The sequence below is a fragment of the Ptychodera flava genome, chromosome 12 (assembly GCF_041260155.1).
Source record: "Ptychodera flava strain L36383 chromosome 12, AS_Pfla_20210202, whole genome shotgun sequence".
NCBI classification, from domain to species: domain Eukaryota; kingdom Metazoa; phylum Hemichordata; class Enteropneusta; family Ptychoderidae; genus Ptychodera; species Ptychodera flava.
Window position 1 is genome coordinate 39,975,927 of NC_091939.1, and position 22,079 is coordinate 39,998,005.

Here is a 22,079-nt window from a genome sequence, read left to right on the forward strand (position 1 = left end):
GGTGTATTTTTAAGGAATTTTTTTGTCATTTTTGGTCAAAATTTGACTTACATTGTATGTAATTCTTGTACTGTATAAACCCTATCAATACACCCAGAAAAAAATAACTAATATGATTTTAAATAATTGAATTAATTGGGAAATCATCAAAGCCAAAATAATTTTAGTGTAGAATTATCAGAAAGTTCAACTTTTTTGACAGTTCATAGTGAAATGCCTACCATCTTGGAGGATTAAAACATGTAAAGGCAACTTTCCTGAATCCCAACTTTGACATATTCTGAACCGTCATTTATTGTGCCCTGTATGTTATCTAAAAGAAATTGCTCATAATAGTTTGTCATGATAGGGTGGTCAAATAAATAGAAAGCTCTAATTTCCATTTATGGTTGACTTGGTAAGGATAAAATAAAATTACTCTTTGAGGAAAAAAATAGAGTGGTCAATTAAAAGAGTGGTCAAAGTGATAGGGTTTTTATGGTAAAGCTGGGCTGTAAGATTCCTCATGTGCTATTTATAGCAATTATGCAATCTGTGTAAACAGTGCAATGAAAGTGTTATATGATTCCTTATAATGCTTTTGATGACCTTGAACTTCTTAAGTTTCAAACATTTGTCTCTTCAGTGTGCTTTCTCTGAGTACGTACAGTCTCAACTTATTCAACAGAACTTACTTACAATGTTAATTTGAAAGTTAAAATGTGCTTTGTTAATAGGATGGAAATACTGATAAAGATAACGAGCTTAAGATTCTTTATAACCTGACAGATACATATATGCTGTTTTTTATGACGTAAATCTTGATTTAAGCAAGTCTTGTTTACTTTAATTAGAATGTAATTAATTCTCGTTTATTAGCTACTATAGACTAATATAGTCTATTAAAGCTATTGCGATTGGTATCCGTCCGGCGTGCACCGTCAGTCTGTATGTATGTATGTATATATGTATGTATGTATGTACGTGTATGTATGTCCGTTTGTTAGGCGTCAGTCCACTCAAATATCTTGACAACTGCAGTACTTACTGATTTGATATTTGTTGTGTGGATAAAATATATGATTTTGAGAAACTACTTTATTTATTTTTTGATATTGTTGAAAATATGCAAATTAGCACAAAAAAGGCGTTTTTGGTAAAAAATCTCCTTCTTCATAACCACTGGTCAGACAGCTTTGTTATTTGGTATACAGGTCCCTAGGGATAACCCAACTTAGATTTGTTAAAATTGTGATGAAATATGCAAATCTGTATTTTTACGGAATTTTTTTTCCCATTTTTGGTGAGGCCATCCTGAAATGAGCTATCAAAGATATCCACCTTCTTCATCAATACATGTGTCACAAAAGGTTATTCTCTACATAACGCAGCAGAGCTCTGTCAACTGTTGAGTCGCTTGTTTTTTTCAAAACCGCTGGTCAGACAGCTTTAATATTTGGTTTACAAGTCCCTAGGATGACCTTAGTGAGATTATTTCATACAGTCATGTATCCATGTCTATAGTAGCTTCGGGGACTTTGGCCCTATGTTTGTATTTTTGGGTCAATTTTTGCCATTTTTGGTCAAAATATTTGTTTCTCAAAAGTTACTCATGTGATAGCTTTGATATTTGGTATACATTTTTATACATAATTATGATGAAATCATCAATTTTGTATTTTTGCAGCTAATGTTGCCATTTTAGGTCAGGCCATCCTGAAACGAGCGATCAAAGATCTCAACCATCTTCATCAATACATATGTCACAAAAAGTTGCTCTCTACATAACACAGCAGAGCTCTGTCGACTATTGGGTCTCTTGTTTTTTTTCAAAACCGCTGGTCAGACAGCATTAATATTTGGTTAACAGGTCCCTAGGATGACCTTGGTGAGATGATTTCATACAGTCAGGAAATACTTAATTTTGTATCCATGTCTATAGTAGCTTCAGGGACATTGGCCCTATGTTTAAGATAATGTTGTGATTCAGTAAGCATTTGAAATGGTAAACTGTATTTGGTGTTGAAATGCGGTAAAAAATAATGAGAAAACATAGCTGAGGTGATTTCAGCAGGTTTGGTTTCCAACAAATATATTCAAAGTTTTTTTCAATGTTAAAGAGTGATGGAGGGGGGGGGGGGGGGGGTCCTGAGGTCCTGGCAGATTTTGAAAAAAATTCAAACAAATGTCAATAAAAAAATCAGCCACAGAAGGTTTGTCAAAAAGAAAAGGTGGGATAGTGGGAAAAAAGAATGTACAGTGTATCGGATAAAAAAGATGTTCCTCATCAATCTTCCAGACAACCCCCTTTTATCAAATGGTACACCCCTGATGTATTTTTGTGTGCATTAAACATGCAGTGTATTTTAGTTTAAGATGTCAATCAAGTTAGGTAAGGATTTGAAAGGAATAGTCAAGTTCACCACAGTTTAACTTTATCTCTTGTGTCATCATCCTTGTGTAATTGGTTAAGTTTGTAAGTTGCTCCAGATGTGGATATACCAGCTGTTCTGGAAGAAAACAATGTTTACTTTTCCCTATAGGTTTCTGAGTTAATGATTGCATGTTGAAATCTCTCCAAGTATCTGGTGCATGGGCAAATGTAAATATTGGTTGCATGTTATGTATTTCAGTCTATGTCAAATATTGTAAATGAAAAATCAAGAACAGTTTGCTGTGTGCTTGTAAAAGATAACATGTATGTCAATTAAATTATATAAAATAATTAAATATTAAATATTAAATTAAATTATGTCAATTAAATATTAAAACTGCCTTGCAGTTTGATTGTCTTAAAAATTATCACAGAAGTAGAAAACGAAAAGAAACTAATCAAATTGCTGTAACATATTCACCCTCAGTGTCTGTAGGCCTATACTTAACTATTGTATCATTACATTCAGCTTTTTGTTATATCTTTATCACTCTCCATGGGCCAAGGCACACTTGGGGTCAATGTCATCACTCTGTGCCAGTCTGTGAATGTCAGTCTGTCTGTATTTAGGCCCATGTTTCATACAATTGGTGGTTTGTTTTGATAACTATATTTGGTATATAGGGATAACCTAGCAATACAATTTTTTTGACAAAATGTGACATGACTTCGGTGACCTTTGACCTCAAATATACATATTTGTCCATAACTCAGTAACCACAAGTGCTACACCCTTCATGTATAGTATGATGGGACACCTTATGATGCCACATATTGTACCTCATTAATTATGTGCATATCTAATTTTGAGCAAGCCAATAGAGCCAGAGTCTGATTTTTGATATATAGGGATAACTATAGGAGAGAATTTTTTTGACAAAATGTAATGTGACCTCGGTGACCTTTGACCTCAAATATACATATTTGTCCATAACTCAGTAACCACAAGTGCTACACCCTTCATATCTGGTATGATTGGACACCTTATGATGCCACATATTGTAGCTCATTAATTATGCACATATCTCATTCTGAGCAAGCCAATAGAGCTGGATGTCTGATTTTTGGTATATAGGGATAACTATAGGAGAGAAATTTTTTGACCAAATGTCATGTGACCTGATGACCTTTTACCTAAAATATATGTTTATGTCAATAAATAAGTAACTACAAGTGCTATGTCCTTTGTATTTAGTAGGATGGGAGACCTTATGACAACACATGCTTTACCTCATTAATTTTGCACACATCTAATTCTGGGCAAGCAAATAGAGCTAGAGGTCTGATTTTTTGGCATATAGGGATTAATTAGCAATATAATTTTTTTTTCAAAATGTCATGTAACCTCAATGACCTTTGACCTTGATTATACATATATATGCATATCTCAGTGTAACCACAAGTTCTATACCCTCCAATTTTGATAGGATATTAGACCTAAGATGTCACATCTTGTACCTCATTTATTATGCGCATATGTATTTCTGGCTGGCCAATACTGCTAGAGGTCTGATCTTTTTTCCCGATTTAGAACCATAACTAGACATGCCTCATGTGTTTCAAATTGGGAACAACGACATAGACCTATTTGCCCATAGATCTCAACATATACACTCCAGTGATACTTCTTAATGACCACATTTCCCTGCCCCATCAAGACTAATACTCCTATTACAAGTAGGGACTGTCATTGTCAATGACTTGTTTAGTTAATGGTTGTATCACAGTATTCGATATTTCTAATTCTGTATTTTTTCCATTTTATATTCTGAATAAATACATTAAACATATTTCACTGTCTCCAGTACATTACATTTAAGTATTTTCACTTCATGCACTTTATCCCTTTCACACATGTTCAAATATCTGACCAGAGAACAAACACTAAATAGTCCAGGATGGGAGCTACAGTGTCATTGACGCTATTTTTATTTTAACCTCTCCAGTGAACAGGTGGTTGAAAAAAAAGTATTTCGAGCTCCGCAACATATATTTACATCCTTGTTACTGTGTATTCATAGAAATACTTTCTTGTCTAACTGCCTTTCTGTGCGTGTCCGTCTGTCAAGAACCAGAATTCATATCATGGTGGTATAGAAGTTAAATCTGTTAAACTACAAATCTTAATCTGGTTCTCATTTAACTCACTGTGTATATTGTCTGTTATGTTGTCATCTTCTGCAGACCCAGGGTACTTCCAATACCAGGTCATGACCTTCAGAATGTGTGTCTTCTCCGTACTCCAGATGATGCAAATGCTATCGCCAAGAATGCTAAAGGCAAACAGGTTGTCATCATTGGCACATCATTTATAGGTATGGCACTGTAATGCAAAATACACTGCCAGGTTGTGAAACATTGGATTCGGATGTTTTGATATCATCAATACTTTGAAGTTGTCAATATCAAATTCATAGGCAAAATCTACTTACATTTAAACTAAATAATAATAGATTTCTAGAAATTGATATTTATTGAGAAGTGTGTAATTTTAGAAAGCATATAGCAGTGACCATTTTGTAATCGGCAAAGAGATATAGAGATCGCAGTACCATGTATGAGGTAAACATAATTTCACTAGCTCTGTTTGATGACTTAAAAATTCATATTTGTCATTAGAAGTAAGACCAAACTGCAACTTTTTACTACATGATAACATCGCTGTGTAAATTTTAAATTTACAAAATCCAAAAGGGTATGTTTGTACTTATTGCATAATGCATGGCTACGTTTGAAAACAGATAATTACATCTGATTCGTCAGAATTACAGTTTCATGACATGTACTTAGTATTAAATACAAAGGCCAGGAGTGCAGTTTGCATTAAAATGAATTACTACAAGGGCAGGGAATTATGAAAAAATATTTTTAATGTCTTTACCTTTTAAACGAATGTGAAGTATTCCTACATGAAAGTCGAGAATTTTTGTTAGACGGTATTAGAACTCTGTTTTCAGACGTTTCAAATAATAGCAATCACTGTATCAGACTAACACATAACATTATAGATTCATCTTTTACAATACCATAAGCATTGTCAAATATGTCTGTACAACTACTTACTAATCATAATATTTTGACTCAACTCATAAAATTAAAGAATGCCTTCTTATTCTAACAGTTTCCACTCCATCAACCGATATATTAACCAATATATTATCTCATCTACCTACCACTTTCATAATTGGAATACTACTGGTACAATTTTGATGTGACATCTTTAACATTCCAATTGATATACTGTATTCAGAAGATCTGCTGGCACTAACTTCACAGTTTCATATTTACATCACTGTCATGTTATATATGAGCACCATATGCATGTTCACTCCCAAATTTTGCTGTTTCATGTATTTTCTCATTCAGGAATGGAAGTGGCTGCATACCTCTCTGATAAAGCTGCTAGCATTTCTGCTATAGGGTTAGAAAAGACGCCATTTGAACTTGCTGTGGGAGCACAAGTCGGAGGCGCCCTCCAGAGGGTAGTTTTATTTGATCTTTGTTTTTTATCCCTGTGTGACATTTTATGATTGATTTCTGTGTATTGTGTGATCAGGCATGGAAGTGGCCAGCTATCTTGTTGACAAAGCCAATCACATCTCAGTTATTGGTCGCGGTAACACTGCATTTCAAGCAAGTTTAGGAGAGCAATTAGGAGTAGTACTGCAGAGGGTGAGACTTCTATGCTATGCTTCATGCTATACTTCATTTATATTTGCATTATTTGCTACTTTTGCTGTGATGTCATCGCATGCTATGCTTCATTTTGTATTTGCATGATTTGATGGCATAGACACTGTAATAGTTTTAAGCAAAACTAAATAACATTGTTGTAGATTCTTGAAACATAAGATTTTCAATGCATGTCCTTGCAATGCATAAACTAACTCTGTAGATATTATAGCATCTCCTTTGACTAGTTACCATAGTTACCAGCACAGCTCTGCTTCAATTGCAATGTACCAGTGAGAGGTATTAACCAGGGTTTTCATTGATAAGTTCGTTGCAGGGATCATTTATTGCAAATTCACCGTTTGATACAGGCAGCACCTACAAGCAAGAGTTTCAATGTAACATTGGTGTAGCCTTCCTTTAAAGTTCCATTAGCTGTATCTTCTGGCGATTTTTCCGTTAGTTTAATCGAAACGATCACTGGCTCATGTTGAATAGCATGTCAAATAACGGAGAATCGCATATTATTCGGAAACATTACGTGCCCTACAACTAAATAACATGTGATTTTACAACGAAAATTTCAATTCTTGTCCGGACAGAAATACAAACTCTGTTGACACGCGGATTGCAACGTAGGCATTCTTCTGCACATGCGCGGGCCATTTACAGCAATTTCAAAATAAATATTCATCACTTATACCTTGTACTTTCGTCGTAGTCCATTGTCCGAGCACGTTGCGTAGCGATGTCTGGCTATCCACGACGCAATGTTGTTTTGATCCCGCAATAAACGTGAACTTGTACATCTCGCGTGATCGCGGCGTCACTATTATCTGCATTCTCCCCAGCACACTGAGCGTGCCAGACGTCAACAAACGAGCTCGGAAGGGCAACACGTTTGAACAAAATTAGCAGTTTTATGTGGCTATAACATCACTACATTTTGCAACAAATATGAGCCTCCAACATGGAATTTTCCGAGGTAAAAAATGGTCAAAAGTTACAAATAATGGGCCTTTAAGGAAGGCTATGTGGACTCACCAGACCTGACTTGCTGTCATCAGCACATGGGTATCTAACTGCTCTAACCCAATAAGTATGCATTCAGGTTTAGTCACTGAACTACCTGACACTGTCTGCACATCAAACCACATACAATATCCATAGTATTTACAGACGAGTAGCTGCCTACACTTTGATATTTATCATCTGATAAATCAATGGGTAATGTTGTTCCTTCATACCTTGCTAAGTTCATGAAACCCAACAACTCCAATCCAGCAAATCTCTTTGATCAATCTGCATACCCATTCAGAAAGTTTCTCCAGCCACATTCTTGTCTGATCGAGTCATTTTGTTATGCATCATCACTGTCCTTGAATCATCTGTTAGGATCCATCCTTTCAACAACATTCAAGATTTCAAGTAAAGTCTCTTTCTGAACAAAAGCTAACCAGCAATTTGCCTGTCAAGTTGTAGTGAATTACTAGGTATCTGTCATGTACTACCACGACAGATACTCAGTTTCTTAGATAAGGAAATTCAACACTCATATCAGGGATCTTCCTGCTGCATTGTGCATTTTCTTGAAATAGTCTTGGAGTGCTGGATAAGACAATGTTGACACACTATTATTTAATTTATTTATATATATATTTTCTGGCTATACTAATTTCACCTTCATTTACTTATTTTTTTATTTCATTCAGATGTTGGAAGCAAAGAATGTGAAATTCTTCATGAACAACAGTGTGAAGGCATTCCATGGAGAGGGCGGTAAACTCAAATCTGTGGAATTAGCATCTGGTGAGACTCTGCCAGCTGAAGTGTGTGTTGTTGGTGCTGGCGTTGTTCCAACAACTGAATTCCTCAAAGAAAGTGGACTAACTATGAATGCTAGACATCAGCTGTCAGTGGATAAGGTGAGTATGGAAGAAATCAGTTTGATATCCACTTCTGTGTAGATGAAAGGGCTGCCACCATGGGATGATATTTGTACCTGCACTTCCGTGTGCAAGCAATACCTGAAAGCAACAGCCTAACATAAGTATCACGAGGGAAATACAGAATGTTCCATTTTTTTCAAAGGTAGTGTCATTGATCAATACTGATTTGATCCAATCAATTAGTCTCAGAGTGGTACCTTTTGTTATCAGTTGTGCAATTTTCCGCAAAAGTTTGATGAATGGTTTGGTATTTTCTCTGAGAACAAGTCAAATTGTACATACAGAAGGACAGTAGCTGTAATAATGCTGTGGATTTGTGATTTCAAAACTCAAAATAGTTATTTACTTCATACAAAAACATTTGATTCTGTTGTCATCATTACTTTTTTCATTTGCAGAGTTAAGTTTCTCAGCATATGTGCATACAACATATAAGACGCATTAGATAAGGAATGGAATACATATTAAGTTTCCTAACATGTGTTTTTTTGGTTTTTTGCCAAACAGTTCATGAGAACCAGCAAAGCTAATGTGTATGCAGCAGGTGACATTGTAGAATTCCCATTGGCAATGTTAAATGGTGAAAGAGTTAACATACAACATTGGCAAATAGCTCATATGCATGGTAAGTAATAGATTACTGAGTTTTGACAAATAACTCACAAAAATGCATGGCAAGGTGTTAGGGAAAATGTGATGCAGAATATTAATATGTAAACACAATATTTTAATGATGACCTCATCACACGTCAAGCATTTCCATGTAGTGTGAAGCATCCAATATTGAATCAAATGTTCATTTTTCTGTTTCAAAATGCTTTCATGATAGAATTTACAGTATCAGGCTTTTCAGGACACCTAAAAATAAATAATTCAATAGACACATGTACACATCCCAACAGTTATTCATACTTGGCTTTCTTGGAAAGGCAAGTGCTTGATACCGATGTCTTTCAGTCGAGACTAAAATTAGTTTCAAACACTAATGCAGTAAAGCTGCTGTCATGGAAAGAATAGTTAGCTGCCAAATTTTTGACCACCCTCCACCTAGAATAATGGTATGCGCCAATATCTCAATCTGATTAAACTGAGCCATCTGTCTGATAGGTGGTGCACTTGTTTCATCTGGTTACAATCAGTCTTAGTTTAGAAGTTTATACTTTATACCATGGATTGATATTTATTTGAAATCCCCTTGTGTGTTCTCTCTCTCTCTCTCTCAGGCCGTATTGCAGCTTTGAATATGTTAGGACAAGACACAGAAGTGAATACTGTTCCATATTTCTGGACAATGATGCTGGGCAAAAGTCTAAGGTTTACAGGTCAGTCAGTATTACCATATTTCATGTACGTGAAATTGTTGATGAAGATAGCTGTGCTGCTATTAACAGCTTATATCACTTTCTTTAAAGCCATAATTGCAGTAAATCTATGCACAATAAAATTGCCCAATTTATCTCAAAGCCTTTAAAAGCCCCTTTAACTACCACTATATTTATATTTGTATTTGTTTGTCATCTCCTGCTGATTCATAGGTTGAATAAAGTTGTGGTTTCATGCCACATTTCAAACATCATGGCAATTTCCAGGAACCAATTATGTAAAAAAGAATTGCGATATCATATATTAGGTATCCAAAAATGAGAATAGCAGTTACCAGGTTGACTATAAAATTTGTTACAAGTCTGTGCATTTATTCATATCTTAAGTGAATAATTAGCAGGAATAAATGGTTTGTGAATGAATGTGTTGTAGAGGTGCTGTGGCAAATCTCATTTTGCAAGTGACAACAACTACACATACGTACTCAGGAACAAGATAAATACGATTAATCATAGCTTTTACAGTGAAAGAAAACCGCTAAGGTTTTTGCTGTAAGATTTTTATTGTACAACAGATAAGTAACAAGCCATCACTTGGGTCTAGTCTACATGACACCGTCCAACACAAACCATATGCTTTGGACTCTACAGTTGATCAATAAGTTTAGACTAAAACTGTTCACAACTCTTATGAACAACAATGAGGGTAACAGTCAGCAATTGTTGAGATGCTAATCAGTGATGCAGATTCAGATATCTAGCAAAGGATTGACTACTCTGTTGAATCAGATAAGTTACTCCATCATAGATGTGAAATGGGTAAATACCATACCTTTTGGCCATGCAGTTTGTCCTGCACACAATTGGTGTGTGTTGTTACATCATCTATGAATTTTACAATCATTCAGTGGCTGTGATTCACACAGCAATTCTCACAGTATGACTGAGAAGTTGAAAAATCACAGCGTATTTCTGTCTTCTAAAAAATGATGTCAATGTAATCCTTTGGTATCTTTGTCTAAAACACTCTTGCTCAGTGGAGAAAGTGTGTGATTTTTAGTCACGTTGGAGAAGACAAACTTTGGCGCAGTGTTTTGATGGGAATGTTTTTTTCCTTTCAAGATCATGTTTCTTTCCAAAGTTGACATAAATCTGAGGCTCTTATAGTCTATATGTTCAAATAGCTACAACAACATAAGGGCACTCACAAATTGCCATCTGTAACCTCATGTCTGTACTTTTAGACAAGCTTGATTTCATGTGGTCACACCAGTCAACTTTCTCCTATCACATTGTGTCGTACAATATGTACCAATGGGTTTTAACAACCATAGAGGGGGAAACTCTGCCACAAAGCAATGTTTCTAGTATACATCAAGAGTCACCTACATGTAGTTCTAAAATTTATCTTGAACAACTGGGCTAATGTTATAGGTGAAGGGATCATATCTGGTTTACCTGATGGTCTGATTCTGAATAGGGAATGGGTTACTGTGTCACATTACAGAATGCCTTGCAAACCTCACTGCAACAGTTAGAGGATTTTGAGAGGATTCAAATCTGAAAACAGCGTCACCAAAACATTTGCTAAAATCTGGAAAATCCAGAGTTTCTCTGTTTTCTTTTTTTTTTGGAAATGACAGCCAGTTGTATTCAATTCTGTTGTTTAGGATGATCATGCACACACTGTATACAAGTACAGTACTGCTTTGAAAGGGTGGCCAAAATTTTTTTGCTGTTGAAACCAGGAAAATGAACAAGTCAAGTTCAATTTTTGCTGTCAAGGTGTTCACATGCCTCTCATGATGGATAATGACAGATTATTTGGTAAGCATCTTGGCCAGATAAAAATTAAAAGTTTAATTTTAATTCATGAAAATAATATAGAAAGTTACATTGGTTATGTGACATCTCAGCTCCAAGTTTTCATCATGTCATGAAATAAATTATAGTATTCATCAAATTATCAGGTATGACAAGTGCATGCATTTCATTATTCCTTCAAAGCCATCTTGTTGCATAGCTAAAAGTTAAGTCTGTTCACTACACCATTCATCATTCTGACATCAATTCCATCACCAGCGGTTACACACTCTAAGAACACCATTCAATGTAAATGATGGTTCTCATCAAGAAAATTCTGAATCATCTTCTAGGGTACAACGTTGGCTATGATGATATTGTAATCGATGGAAACTTAGATGAGTTACAATTCGTGGCATACTATACCAGGTAAGGAATGCAGAATATTGAAAATCACTTTCCACCCTAACCATGCCAATCCTGTTCCACGCTCTACAAAATTAGTTAAAACTGGAGCAGTCCTAAATTTAGATTTTGATTTTATAACATTGAAAATACACAGAAGTATTCTCCTTTCTTTCGTAATCGGTTAATTTTCTGTTGACTACCTATCAGCAACTAGGCCATTGGACTGACTGACATGTTCTGTGTTCACCTATAGATGGAGCTGTGGTGAACAAATCCCACATATGACTGAGCTTGTAACTGAGCTTGTAACTTGCCCATCTCTATTCATTGCTGGGGAGCATGTCCTTAGTACTGATTGAAAAACTTAATCTTTGCATACTGTTTAGTGAAAAAATGATTATTTTTTATGTGTTAGGGAAAAGTTGAAACCAAGCTATATGATATAAAAGATTGTGTTGGGTTTGGGTCTGATCTCTGTGATTGTGGTTTTGTATGGCAGGGGTGACAATGTGGTGGCTGTTGCCAGTATGAATTCAGATCCAGCAGTGTCCCAGGCTGCGGAAATGTTCCTGGCAGGAAAGGAAATCAGAAAATCAGAGCTACAGTAAGTGTCAGTAATTTACATAAAACTGGTACATTATTTACCCATGATTCAGTGCAAATTTATCAGGCAGTCTTGTGTCTACATCATCAGAGAGTGATTTCTTTTGACTCAGCCTTACTACTTTCTTATACCTTACCCACAGGGGTGACAAGACCTACTGGAAGAGCCTCCTGTAGCTGCTGTTTTTGTGATACCATCACCATAGTGACAAGGAAGTAGTTATGTATACATATACCTGATAAATGAAATGTGTTAACGTTTATTTGTAAGGTTGAAATTTATAGTATTTATCAATTTTTACTCATTTACCATGTATCCATTCCAACATAAGACCTGTGTATCAACACTTGTGTAATGCATATATCTTTCTTTCAAAATATTGTAAATTTGGTTTACCATAGAGAATAGAATGAGCCTATTAACAACCAGTTACTGAATGGTTTACGTTACTACTATCAATAATGAGATTTAAAGTGATATCAAAACATTTAGAAGTTAAAACATTACCGGGGGGGTATCTCTTAAAATGTGACTCTTCGTCCTTTTTATATCTCTAGCAACTTGAATGATGTAAGATAACAAACATATTTTTTGTACATTTTTTTTTTTAATTTTCATATATTTCAAAATTAAGTTTTGTTTTATTGCTTTAAACCTATTCAGCACTACCGTATATTTAAATGAATGATAATTGGTAAAATAAGTGAAATTTGTCATGGCTTGTCTGGGGAAGACAATCATAGAAGTTTTTATGGTTCTATGTACAATTACCAGTATATATGATTCAATAATGGTCATTTATGAATATTTTTTAATTTTTTGTCAAAAATATATAATTTATGCACTCAAACCTGCCCTTTTAATAGAAAAAGTAAATTTAGAACAGAAACTCTGGTTTTGACTCACTAGATAATCTCATACAACATTAGACGTGATTTCTGCTGTAGCTTTCTTTCTAACAAATGCCACATATTGATCACCACCACATTTTTTTTGTTGTTTACATAACTTTCTGATAGAAGAGGTGTACTATTTTTGTGGGAAAACAATCTACTGATAAACTGTGGATTTCAGTGAAGCTTGTATTTTGTTTTCAAAAATAGTGATGTGAATGAAAGCAACTTTCATGTGTTGTCATCCAGAGGTATTGTCACATGTTCTGCTTCACCTCACCTCAGTGAAAAGTGACATATCTTGCCAGTGATTGCATCTGTTAACTCTCCATTCATAGTAACAACAATATTTACAAGGTTTGATTACGTGTAGGTTGATCGGATTTTCATGAAACTGTTTCATATTGAGTTTGATAGAAATCGCAGGTATAATGGAGAGATTTGTGAAATATCAATCCATATTTACTCTATATTTAAATATTAAACAAATTTTGTTTCACGAGATATGGATATAGACTTTCTAATTCATTACCTCATCAAACAACTTCCAGTCCTTCCTGCTGTGAACTCTTCCGTTGTTTAAAAATAAAATACAGTATTTATCCCCAATGTGGTTTGTGTTTTATTAGTCCCCACGGACACCGTCCGGGGGGACTTATAGGTTTGGTCATGTCCGTGCGTCCGTCTGTGCGTCCGTGTGTGCGTGCGTCCGTCCGTCCGTTCACCCAGATATCTCGGAGACGCCTGGAGCGATTTCGTTCAAACTTGGTACAAGGATAGTAACCTACCTCATACAGATGCACGTCGATTTGTTTCACAATGCGATCAAATTTGGCCGTGTTAGAGAACTTTTTAGTTTTCACCTCCATAGACCCCCATGTATAAGGCAGTCCATAGACTCCCATGTATAAGCACAGGCAACCCATAAAGTATTACTGAGATTTTCACACTGGCACAGGCAACCCATAAAGTATTACTGAGATTTTCACACTGTTTTCTCTATCATTTTTAGTCCCCACGGACACCGTCCGGGGGGACTTATAGGTTTGGTCATGTCCGTGCATCCGTCCGTCCGTCCGTCCGTCCGTTCACGCAGATATCTCAGAGACGCCTGGAGCGATTTCGTTCAAACTTGGTACAAGGATAGTACCATATCTCATACAGATGCACGTCGATTTGTTTCACAATGCGATCAAATTTGGCCGTGGTAGAGGACTTTTTAGTTTTCACCTCCATAGACTCCCATGTATAAGGCAGACCATAGACTCCCATGTATAAGGCAGACCATAGACTCCCATGTATAAGGCAGACCATAGACTCCCATGTATAGGCAGACCATAGACTCCCATGTATAAGGCAGTCCATAGACTCCATGTATAAGGCAGACCATAGACTCCCATGTATAAGGCAGTCCATAGACTCCCATGTATAAGGCAGTCCATAGACTCCCATGTATAAGGAAGTCCATAGACTCCCATGTATAAGGCAGTCCATAGACTCCCATGTATAAGGCAGTACATAGGCTCCCAAGATAAATAAAAATTTAGTTTCTCATCGTATTCATATTGCAAAAAGGATGCAGTGACACAGTTTTTAGTCCCCACAGATAAAGTCCAGGGGGCTCATAGATTGGGTCATGTCAGTCCGTGAGTCCATCCTTTCACGCAGATATCTCAGACACTTTGACAAAATGTCATGTGACCTTGGTGACCTTTGACCTCGAATATACATATTTGTCCATAACTCAGTAACCACAAGTGGTAAACCTTTCATATATGGTATGATGGGACACCCTATGACGCCACATATTGTACCTCATTAATTATGTGCATATCTAATTTTGAGCGAGCCAATAGAGCTAGAGGTCAGATTTTTGGTATATATGGATAACTTAGCAATACAATTTTTTTGACAAAATGTCACGTGACCTTGGTGACCTTTAACCTCAAATATACATATTTGTCCATAACTCAGTAATCACTAATGCTACACCCTTCATATTTGGTATGATGGGACACCTTATGACGCCACATATTGTACCTCATTAATTATGTGCATATCTAATTTTGAGCGAGCCAATAGAGCTAGAGGTCTGATTTTTGGTACATAGGGATAACTTAGGAATACAATTTTTTTGACAAAATGTCAAGTGATGTCAATGACCTTTGACCTCAAATATACATATTTGTGCATAACTCAGGAACCACAAGTGCTACACCCTTCATATTCGGTATGATGGGACACCTTATGACGCCACATATTGTACCTCATTAATTATGCACATATCTAATTTTGAGTGAGCGAATAGAGCTAGAGGTCTGATTTTTGGTATATAGGGATACCTTAGCAATACAATTTTTTTGACAAAATGTCACGTGACCTTGGCTCGTTAATTATACCCATATATAATTGTGGGCAAGCCAATAGAGCTAGAGGTCTGAATTTTGGCATATATGGATTAATTAGCAATACAATGTTTTTTTTTCAAAATGTCACGTGACCTTGATGACCTTTGACCTTGAATATGCATATATATGCATAACTCAGTAATCACAAGTTCTTTACGCTTCAATTTTGATAGGATAATAGACCTTAAGATGTCACATCTTGTACCTCATTTATTATGCACATATGTATTTCTTGGCTGGCCAATACAGCTAGAGGTTTGATCTTTTTTCCCGATTTAGAACCATAACTTAGACATGCCTCTTGTTTCAAATTGGGAACAATGACATAGACCTATGTGTCCATAGATCTGAACATATACACTTTAGTGATACTTATTAATGACCTCATTTCCCTGCCCCTCAAGACTAATACTCCTATTACAAGTGGGGACTATGTCATTGTCAATGACTTGTTGGAATATGGATGCTGGAGCTACACTCCAGGGTTTGTGATTTGAATGTGGAATTTGTTAAGAAATGTTATGTGAAGGGCAGAGTATCGCATATACTGCAAATGAACCAAAAACATATTTTCTCAAATCTGACATGAAATTGATTGTTCTTAGTGAAGCTCAGCTCTCTCTCAGCCCGCTCTCTGATATTTTGACGAAGTGGACGATGGGAAAGCAGCTGGTAAAACTGGTTTGATTTTTCAATGAACACGCTTACTAGAACAATCAGAATCTTCAATCGGTATTGAATAATTTTGCAGAAAGTGCAAAATATTGACTATCTCAAGTTATAGTACTTTCATTATGTTACAGAATAAATTGAATCTACCAACAGCACAAGAAAGTCATATCATGTTATTAAAAATATCGTGTATCTGAAAACCATCAGTGAACAGTCTCCTTGGTGGAAGCAATGCAATAACTGTATTTCCTCTGCCACTCTCAAATTCGTAAAATTACTAATTTTTTAGATGATTTACTAATTTTTTTCATTGTTGATTCGTAAATATACGAATGCAAGGACACAGCTAGTTGATTGAGAGCTCAAGGCCCCCAAACCTCAAAATAGTTCTGTCTAAGCACATGTTGTACTTAATTTGAATTTGATTGAATGATATTCCGTATTGGAACGGTTAAGTTTACTTTTGAATTTCAAAATTTACGAAAAGTTTCAATACCCAATTCGTAAATTTACTAAAAAATTTCAGAAGCCAGAGGAAACACAGAATAACTCCATATGCTAGTGGTTGAACAGTTATACTTCACCTTCTTTGAAAACAAAATTTCATTTTTGTGACAAAAAATGGTGGGAAAAGAGATCAGATAATGGTTCTTGCATATTAGTAAAAACGGGGTCAAATGTATAAATGTAATTTTTATTACACAATTGCCATAAAATAATCATAATTCAACAGTTGCCCACAGATTGCAAAGTAGTCTTGTTTATTACAGTTCACTGTAATAACTGTAAGATGTCCTGAACAGTGTGTTTTTATCCACTCCTGATAAGAAAAGATGCAAAACTGACTTCACATTCGTGAGAAGACAGCTGCTGTAGAGCAGACTATGGAACTTGTACATCATCATATCAGTCACAGCTGAACTGTCAGGATTAATTTAAAATTGTTTTCCATATCAAGAGCACTTGTGCTGTGTGACAATACAGACACCATCAACTTTGCATCTTGGCCTGCGCTGCATTTCTTCACACAGACTACTGTCTCATTCTACTGTCAGTCAAATTCAGTATGCTGAGCACAGACCTGCATTTACAAAACCACAAAATAAATACCAGTATTTGTATGCAGTCAATTTACTGTTGGTCTCCCCATCTCCTTGTAACGTTCAAATGATCAAAATGTGTGTCCATGGTTTTGTGCTCTGGTAATGTATGTATCCTGGCTTCCTTTATTTTGTCTATTTCCACTTGTTCCCTAGCTGATGAAAGTTTATGGTCTTCTACCTGTTCTGCCTGCAAGAGATCAAAGACCAAATGTGTTAATGACCATGAAATCATGCTAAATTAACTTTGCTAATTTGATATGTATGTGAAAATAACCATATATTGCTTTCCATTTGACAATGGTGATAGTATGTTTGTCTATAGCCACATGCATTGTAATGGGCACACTATAATAAATGCAGGAAATACGAAAACGAACCCAAAGTCAGTAACATACTTACATGTGTCAGAAATGGTCTACTCAACAGTCTGTCATTTTCTGCTTCTCTCTCAAGTCTCTTTTGTAAATTTCTCATCATGAATTTTGTAATGATGCGGGGCCGCCGATGTTTGCTGTAAATAATAAACAAACATTCATAATTACTACAATAATGTCCAGCTTAAACATAGCCAAGAAGATGTCCATCTTTTCTAACTTTAATTCATCACTACCTACCGTAAGTTTTTTGTTTATGTTGGACATCTTAGCAGTGAGTGTAAAAGAGAAACTACTTACATAGGTGAAACGCATACGAGCGAGGTGAATGAGATATCAGACAATACAGAAGAGCGAATGACACAGATATTGTGTGGAAAAAAAGCATAACTAAAATTTATATCATTTATGTATATATTGCAACTTTGAATATTGGTTTGATGGTTGAAAAATCCGAACTTCAATTATTTGTTTTCACAGCGTTGTGACGCAAAAACGACGTAAGAACCCGCAAGTACCCGGACGGCCTGCGGTCGAGAATTGCTGGCCGATCATTATTATGATTATTAGCTGTGGAAGCGGAGGTAGAAGTGAGATCTCCAGGGTCCATGGTCTGCCGTTCTGTGGCCCACAACTTTCCCCTGGCCCATACGATTTTGTGTGGTGGGGATAAGTGGGCCCATCACACAAAAATCGCCGAGAAAAGTTGTGGCCTACGTAACTGCAGCAAGGCCTAGCTATTATCCTAGCCCTACGGGTATGTCACCAGTGCTCACCTAGGGAGGCGGCGTTGCAAACAGCAAAGCACTAGCGACATAACGTCGGGCTTTATCATAGTTTCTCTATGTCTGTGGCTTAGCTGAGCAAGGTATGTAGTATGTAGTTTACTGTATGAACACTTACCCTGTCCACTGTAGTCCAGGTACTTTGCGACCTAGGGGCCTGTGGGCCAACAATAACCTTGTTAACCACATCTTTCAAAGGTATTTCGGAGATGGAGTGTATTACAAACGATCTTGATTTCAGACAGTTACAGCATGCCTTCTGCACTGCACACGACGAACAGACGTATCGATTATGACCTGTTGTAACCCCTGACCTGGGTCACTGAAAGCGATGTCCTGCCTATGGTGGCGCTCTTACCGATGTCCAAACGTTTTCATTACTTCGCAGAGATCATAGACCCTCCAAAAACGAGTCTATGCGAAGATCGATTGTTATAGCATAGACTCACCCATTTTTTTAGGTCTATGATTTTAGATTTTATTTGTTTATTTATTTATTCTATTTCAATTCACCTAATGACCGTCTCGACGGAGCTGGAAATTTTTTTAGATAACAATAGACCCATCAATAAGTACAACTAACGAAGTTTTGCATGATGAAAACATTGTACGCTTAGTAAACAACAATGAAAAATAGGTAAAAAAAGCAAAACAGTACAACATCACTTTAACACTCGTACAAGATTTACGAAACTGCTTAACGTCCACTTTCGTTAAAATATATCACCATTGAACACAATTCAGGCTAAGTTTAGGCGAAAAAGCATAAGCAACCTTAGAAACTGTTAATAAATGATAATTTATTCCTCAGTAGGGCTGTCAAATTAAGGGAACTGAACTGATGACATAGGCCTTACAAGATAAGGTGGCGAAAAAATTAACCGATGCCTGAAACGCAAACGAAAAATGTAGACAATCGCATACATGAGAAGTTCACGCGTTGCGTAAAGTTCAGTGATCTAACGCATCCCAAGATCACGCTTGAGTTGTGCAAAGTTACCAAAGTTTCGGTCGTGAGAGCAAAACATGCAAAAACATCCTACCTTAGATATTTTAAGAGACAGAGGAAACACTTTTTCTTCGGGTTCAGGTAATGTGCAAAGGAAATGACGAATTCACTTCTTCATAATCTTATGTTACCTGACGATCAAAACAGTTCCAAGCGCTTTGCGTGTTCGCGTACTCGAGCATGGACGTGACTTATTTAACTTTGTTCGAATATTCGAACAAGATGTTGTCTGGCAACACGCGTTGTTTACTGTGTTATCATTCGGCGTGTACTGCACCAACTAAACTGAATGCGGAAAGTTTTGTTGTCTTACATACAACGTTTAACGTACTCAGTGAGCAATCCAGAATTTGGAAAAGATGGGAAATATTACGCAAAGAACAAATGTGCGCAAAGATTGTGAAGACGGAGATAGCCTGTCAAGGTAGGATACATTTCTTGCCGCATTGTCAACAGCATCGACTACGCTTACAGCTATATAGAGCGATGAAAGAGCAGAACGATATAACTTTTGTCACCAAGTGCAATTTTTCTAGTTATTTATCGTTGTTTTCTTCAGTTTCTTCGTCATTGGATACACAAGCCAACATAAAATTATTCTAAAAGATGTGCAATGGGGGAGTTTTGCCCGACTTATACACTGGTACTTTTTTGCTCTACGTCACCATTTCATTCAACTTTTATCCTCTACAGTTGTTAATGCTGTCATCTGTTTCTTCCATAGCGACTGGGACGTCGCCATGTTCCAAAGGTCCTTGAATGATGTCACTTTCCGCTTCGAAGAGATACTAAAGGAGAACGCACGCCTTCGACAGCAAAGCATGTTTCGGAAGTTTATGATATCTCGTATACAGCCGAAGGAGCAAGACATCTATGAGCAAAGTGAGTTGGACGAGCTTCGCTTGATGTTCTCGGAGATGACGACACGAGTTCAAGAAATCGTCATCGAAAACAACGAAATGTATGCCAACTTACAACGCACCGATGAGTGTCATCGCAAAGATATGGATCAGTTAGAATTACTGAAAGATGAAAATTGCAAACTGCAAGATGAGATTGCTGACTTAGCAACAGAGAGTAAGAAACTCATCTCACAGTTGCAGCTTGCAAAGGATGAGCTGTCTAATGAACTGAGCGATGTCATGAAGCATATGAAACTGAAAGAAGAAAAGGCTGAGTTGTTGGAGAAAGAGACTGTAGAATACAAAGCAAAGTTCGATGAGTGCCAGAAAAACTCCAAACATCTGGAAATGAAGCTAAGTTACTACAAGGAGGCAGACGTTGAAATGTTTCGTTTGAAAACAAAGAACAAACGCCTGGTAACAGCACTGGCTGTCACAGCGAAGGAGAAGCAGAGACTAGTATGCAAAATTGAACAACTTGAAAGATTAGTGGAAGAAAAGCAACAGAACAAAGGTCCAGGCCAATGTGTTTGACTCTATGTTGTTTTCTGTGTTCTTGAACTTCCAAGCATAAAGAGGAACTCTGCAATAACAATATATCAGCCGTGACAAATCTCAACAATGTAAAGTTTCTTATATTCAATATACATGTAGTTTAGAATTGAACTGCAATCAGGTTTTGTAAGTCTTTTGAATAGAACAGAGAAATTATTTCATCAGGAAGTATTTAATCCTGTCAATGATGTTACCTTGGTTATTATCTGTTATTTTATAATTTGTATTTTCATTTATTTATTTGCCATTTCACTCAATTATATAGAAATGTAATAAAAAAGAAATTTGAACAAAGAATCAGAGTGTACTATTCTCATTACTGTAGTTACTTACCATGTTAACATATCTGGATCTAAAGTGGATGAAAAATATGAAGAATTTTAGGGATGGACCTTTGAGAAGGACATTGGCTATTACAATAATGTATATGGTCTCTGCCATGATATTTTAAATTACTAGTATGTGAAGCCAAACGCCCTGGATGAACAGAATCAGTCACATTTGTTGGCAGATCGTTTCTTTTAATTATAGAGCCAAACGCCCTGGATGAACAGAATCAGTCACATTTGTTGGCAGATCGTTTCTTTTAATTATAGACAGCCACAAGGGAACGTTCAGATATTATGGCCGGGGGGGGGGGGGGGGTCACAGATAACATTATTTTCAAAAATGTTCACCCTGATGTAAAGCCTTGAACTAAAGTACAAAAATATTCTTGGAAATAAAGATGATTGTCTGTGTGCCTTCATTCTTAGAATGGTGTGAATACTAGTACATCTATTTTCTGTCTTATTAACATCTTGTCTTGGCAAGTCTATGTAGGCTTGTCTTACAATAGCTTTAACCATCTGAGTGGGGAAGGCAGGTTCTTGCCATGGTGCGGATGAAGTTAGACAAACCATGACAGCAAGCTATCAGATATGGGTTAGCATACACATTAACATGGGGCCATTTACCACAAACTACCACAAACTACATGATACAAGTAGTTGACACAAATATATTTACTCTGTCGTAGATCTGTGTTATCCTAAACAGATATTCATTTGATACATTTATTGCAGTCAATTCATTTGAAGTACATCAACAGGTTTTGGCCCACATTGTGCAAAACATTTAATTTGACAAATGACACTAATTTTAGTCATTCAAAGGTGGATCTATCTCACTATAACATCTATTTAGTATAATACATATACACTATATT

General features: G+C 36.3%; 3 protein-coding genes across 10 annotated transcripts in view; 2 read left to right on the top strand and 1 right to left on the bottom strand.

The window, feature by feature from the left end:
- Nucleotides 1-13,673, top strand: part of LOC139145887 (apoptosis-inducing factor 3-like) — a 32,555-nt gene extending 18,882 nt beyond the window's left edge. For 5 of the 8 annotated variants that reach the window (XM_070717322.1, XM_070717324.1, XM_070717329.1 and 2 more), the window contains 8 exons: nucleotides 4,598-4,728; nucleotides 5,780-5,895; nucleotides 7,798-8,010; nucleotides 8,542-8,659; nucleotides 9,258-9,356; nucleotides 11,513-11,588; nucleotides 12,067-12,171; nucleotides 12,314-13,673. In XM_070717322.1, coding sequence (XP_070573423.1) covers nucleotides 4,598-4,728; nucleotides 5,780-5,895; nucleotides 7,798-8,010; nucleotides 8,542-8,659; nucleotides 9,258-9,356; nucleotides 11,513-11,588; nucleotides 12,067-12,171; nucleotides 12,314-12,347 — 892 coding nt within the window. In that variant the 3' untranslated portion in view covers nucleotides 12,348-13,673. Of the gene's footprint in view, nucleotides 1-4,597; nucleotides 4,729-5,779; nucleotides 5,896-5,969; nucleotides 6,086-7,797; nucleotides 8,011-8,541; nucleotides 8,660-9,257; nucleotides 9,357-11,512; nucleotides 11,589-12,066; nucleotides 12,172-12,313 lie in introns of all 8 variants that reach the window. The other 3 variants (XM_070717323.1, XM_070717326.1, XM_070717328.1) reach the window with 1 other exon arrangement.
- A 3,144-nt stretch (nucleotides 13,674-16,817) lies between these two features.
- LOC139145889 (large ribosomal subunit protein mL63-like) lies at nucleotides 16,818-18,711 on the bottom strand. The gene is made up of 3 exons (XM_070717332.1): nucleotides 18,525-18,711; nucleotides 17,647-17,758; nucleotides 16,818-17,434 (listed from the first exon to the last, which is right to left on the bottom strand). Exons 1-3 carry the CDS (start codon nucleotides 18,593-18,595, stop codon nucleotides 17,276-17,278), a joined length of 342 nt encoding a protein of 113 aa, XP_070573433.1. The 5' UTR covers nucleotides 18,596-18,711; the 3' UTR covers nucleotides 16,818-17,275.
- A 1,621-nt stretch (nucleotides 18,712-20,332) lies between these two features.
- On the top strand, nucleotides 20,333-20,851 carry LOC139146311 (probable DNA double-strand break repair Rad50 ATPase). The gene has a single exon (XM_070717719.1). The coding sequence runs from the start codon at nucleotides 20,333-20,335 to the stop codon at nucleotides 20,849-20,851; it is 519 nt and encodes a 172-aa protein (XP_070573820.1).
- The last annotated feature ends 1,228 nt before the right edge of the window (nucleotides 20,852-22,079 follow it).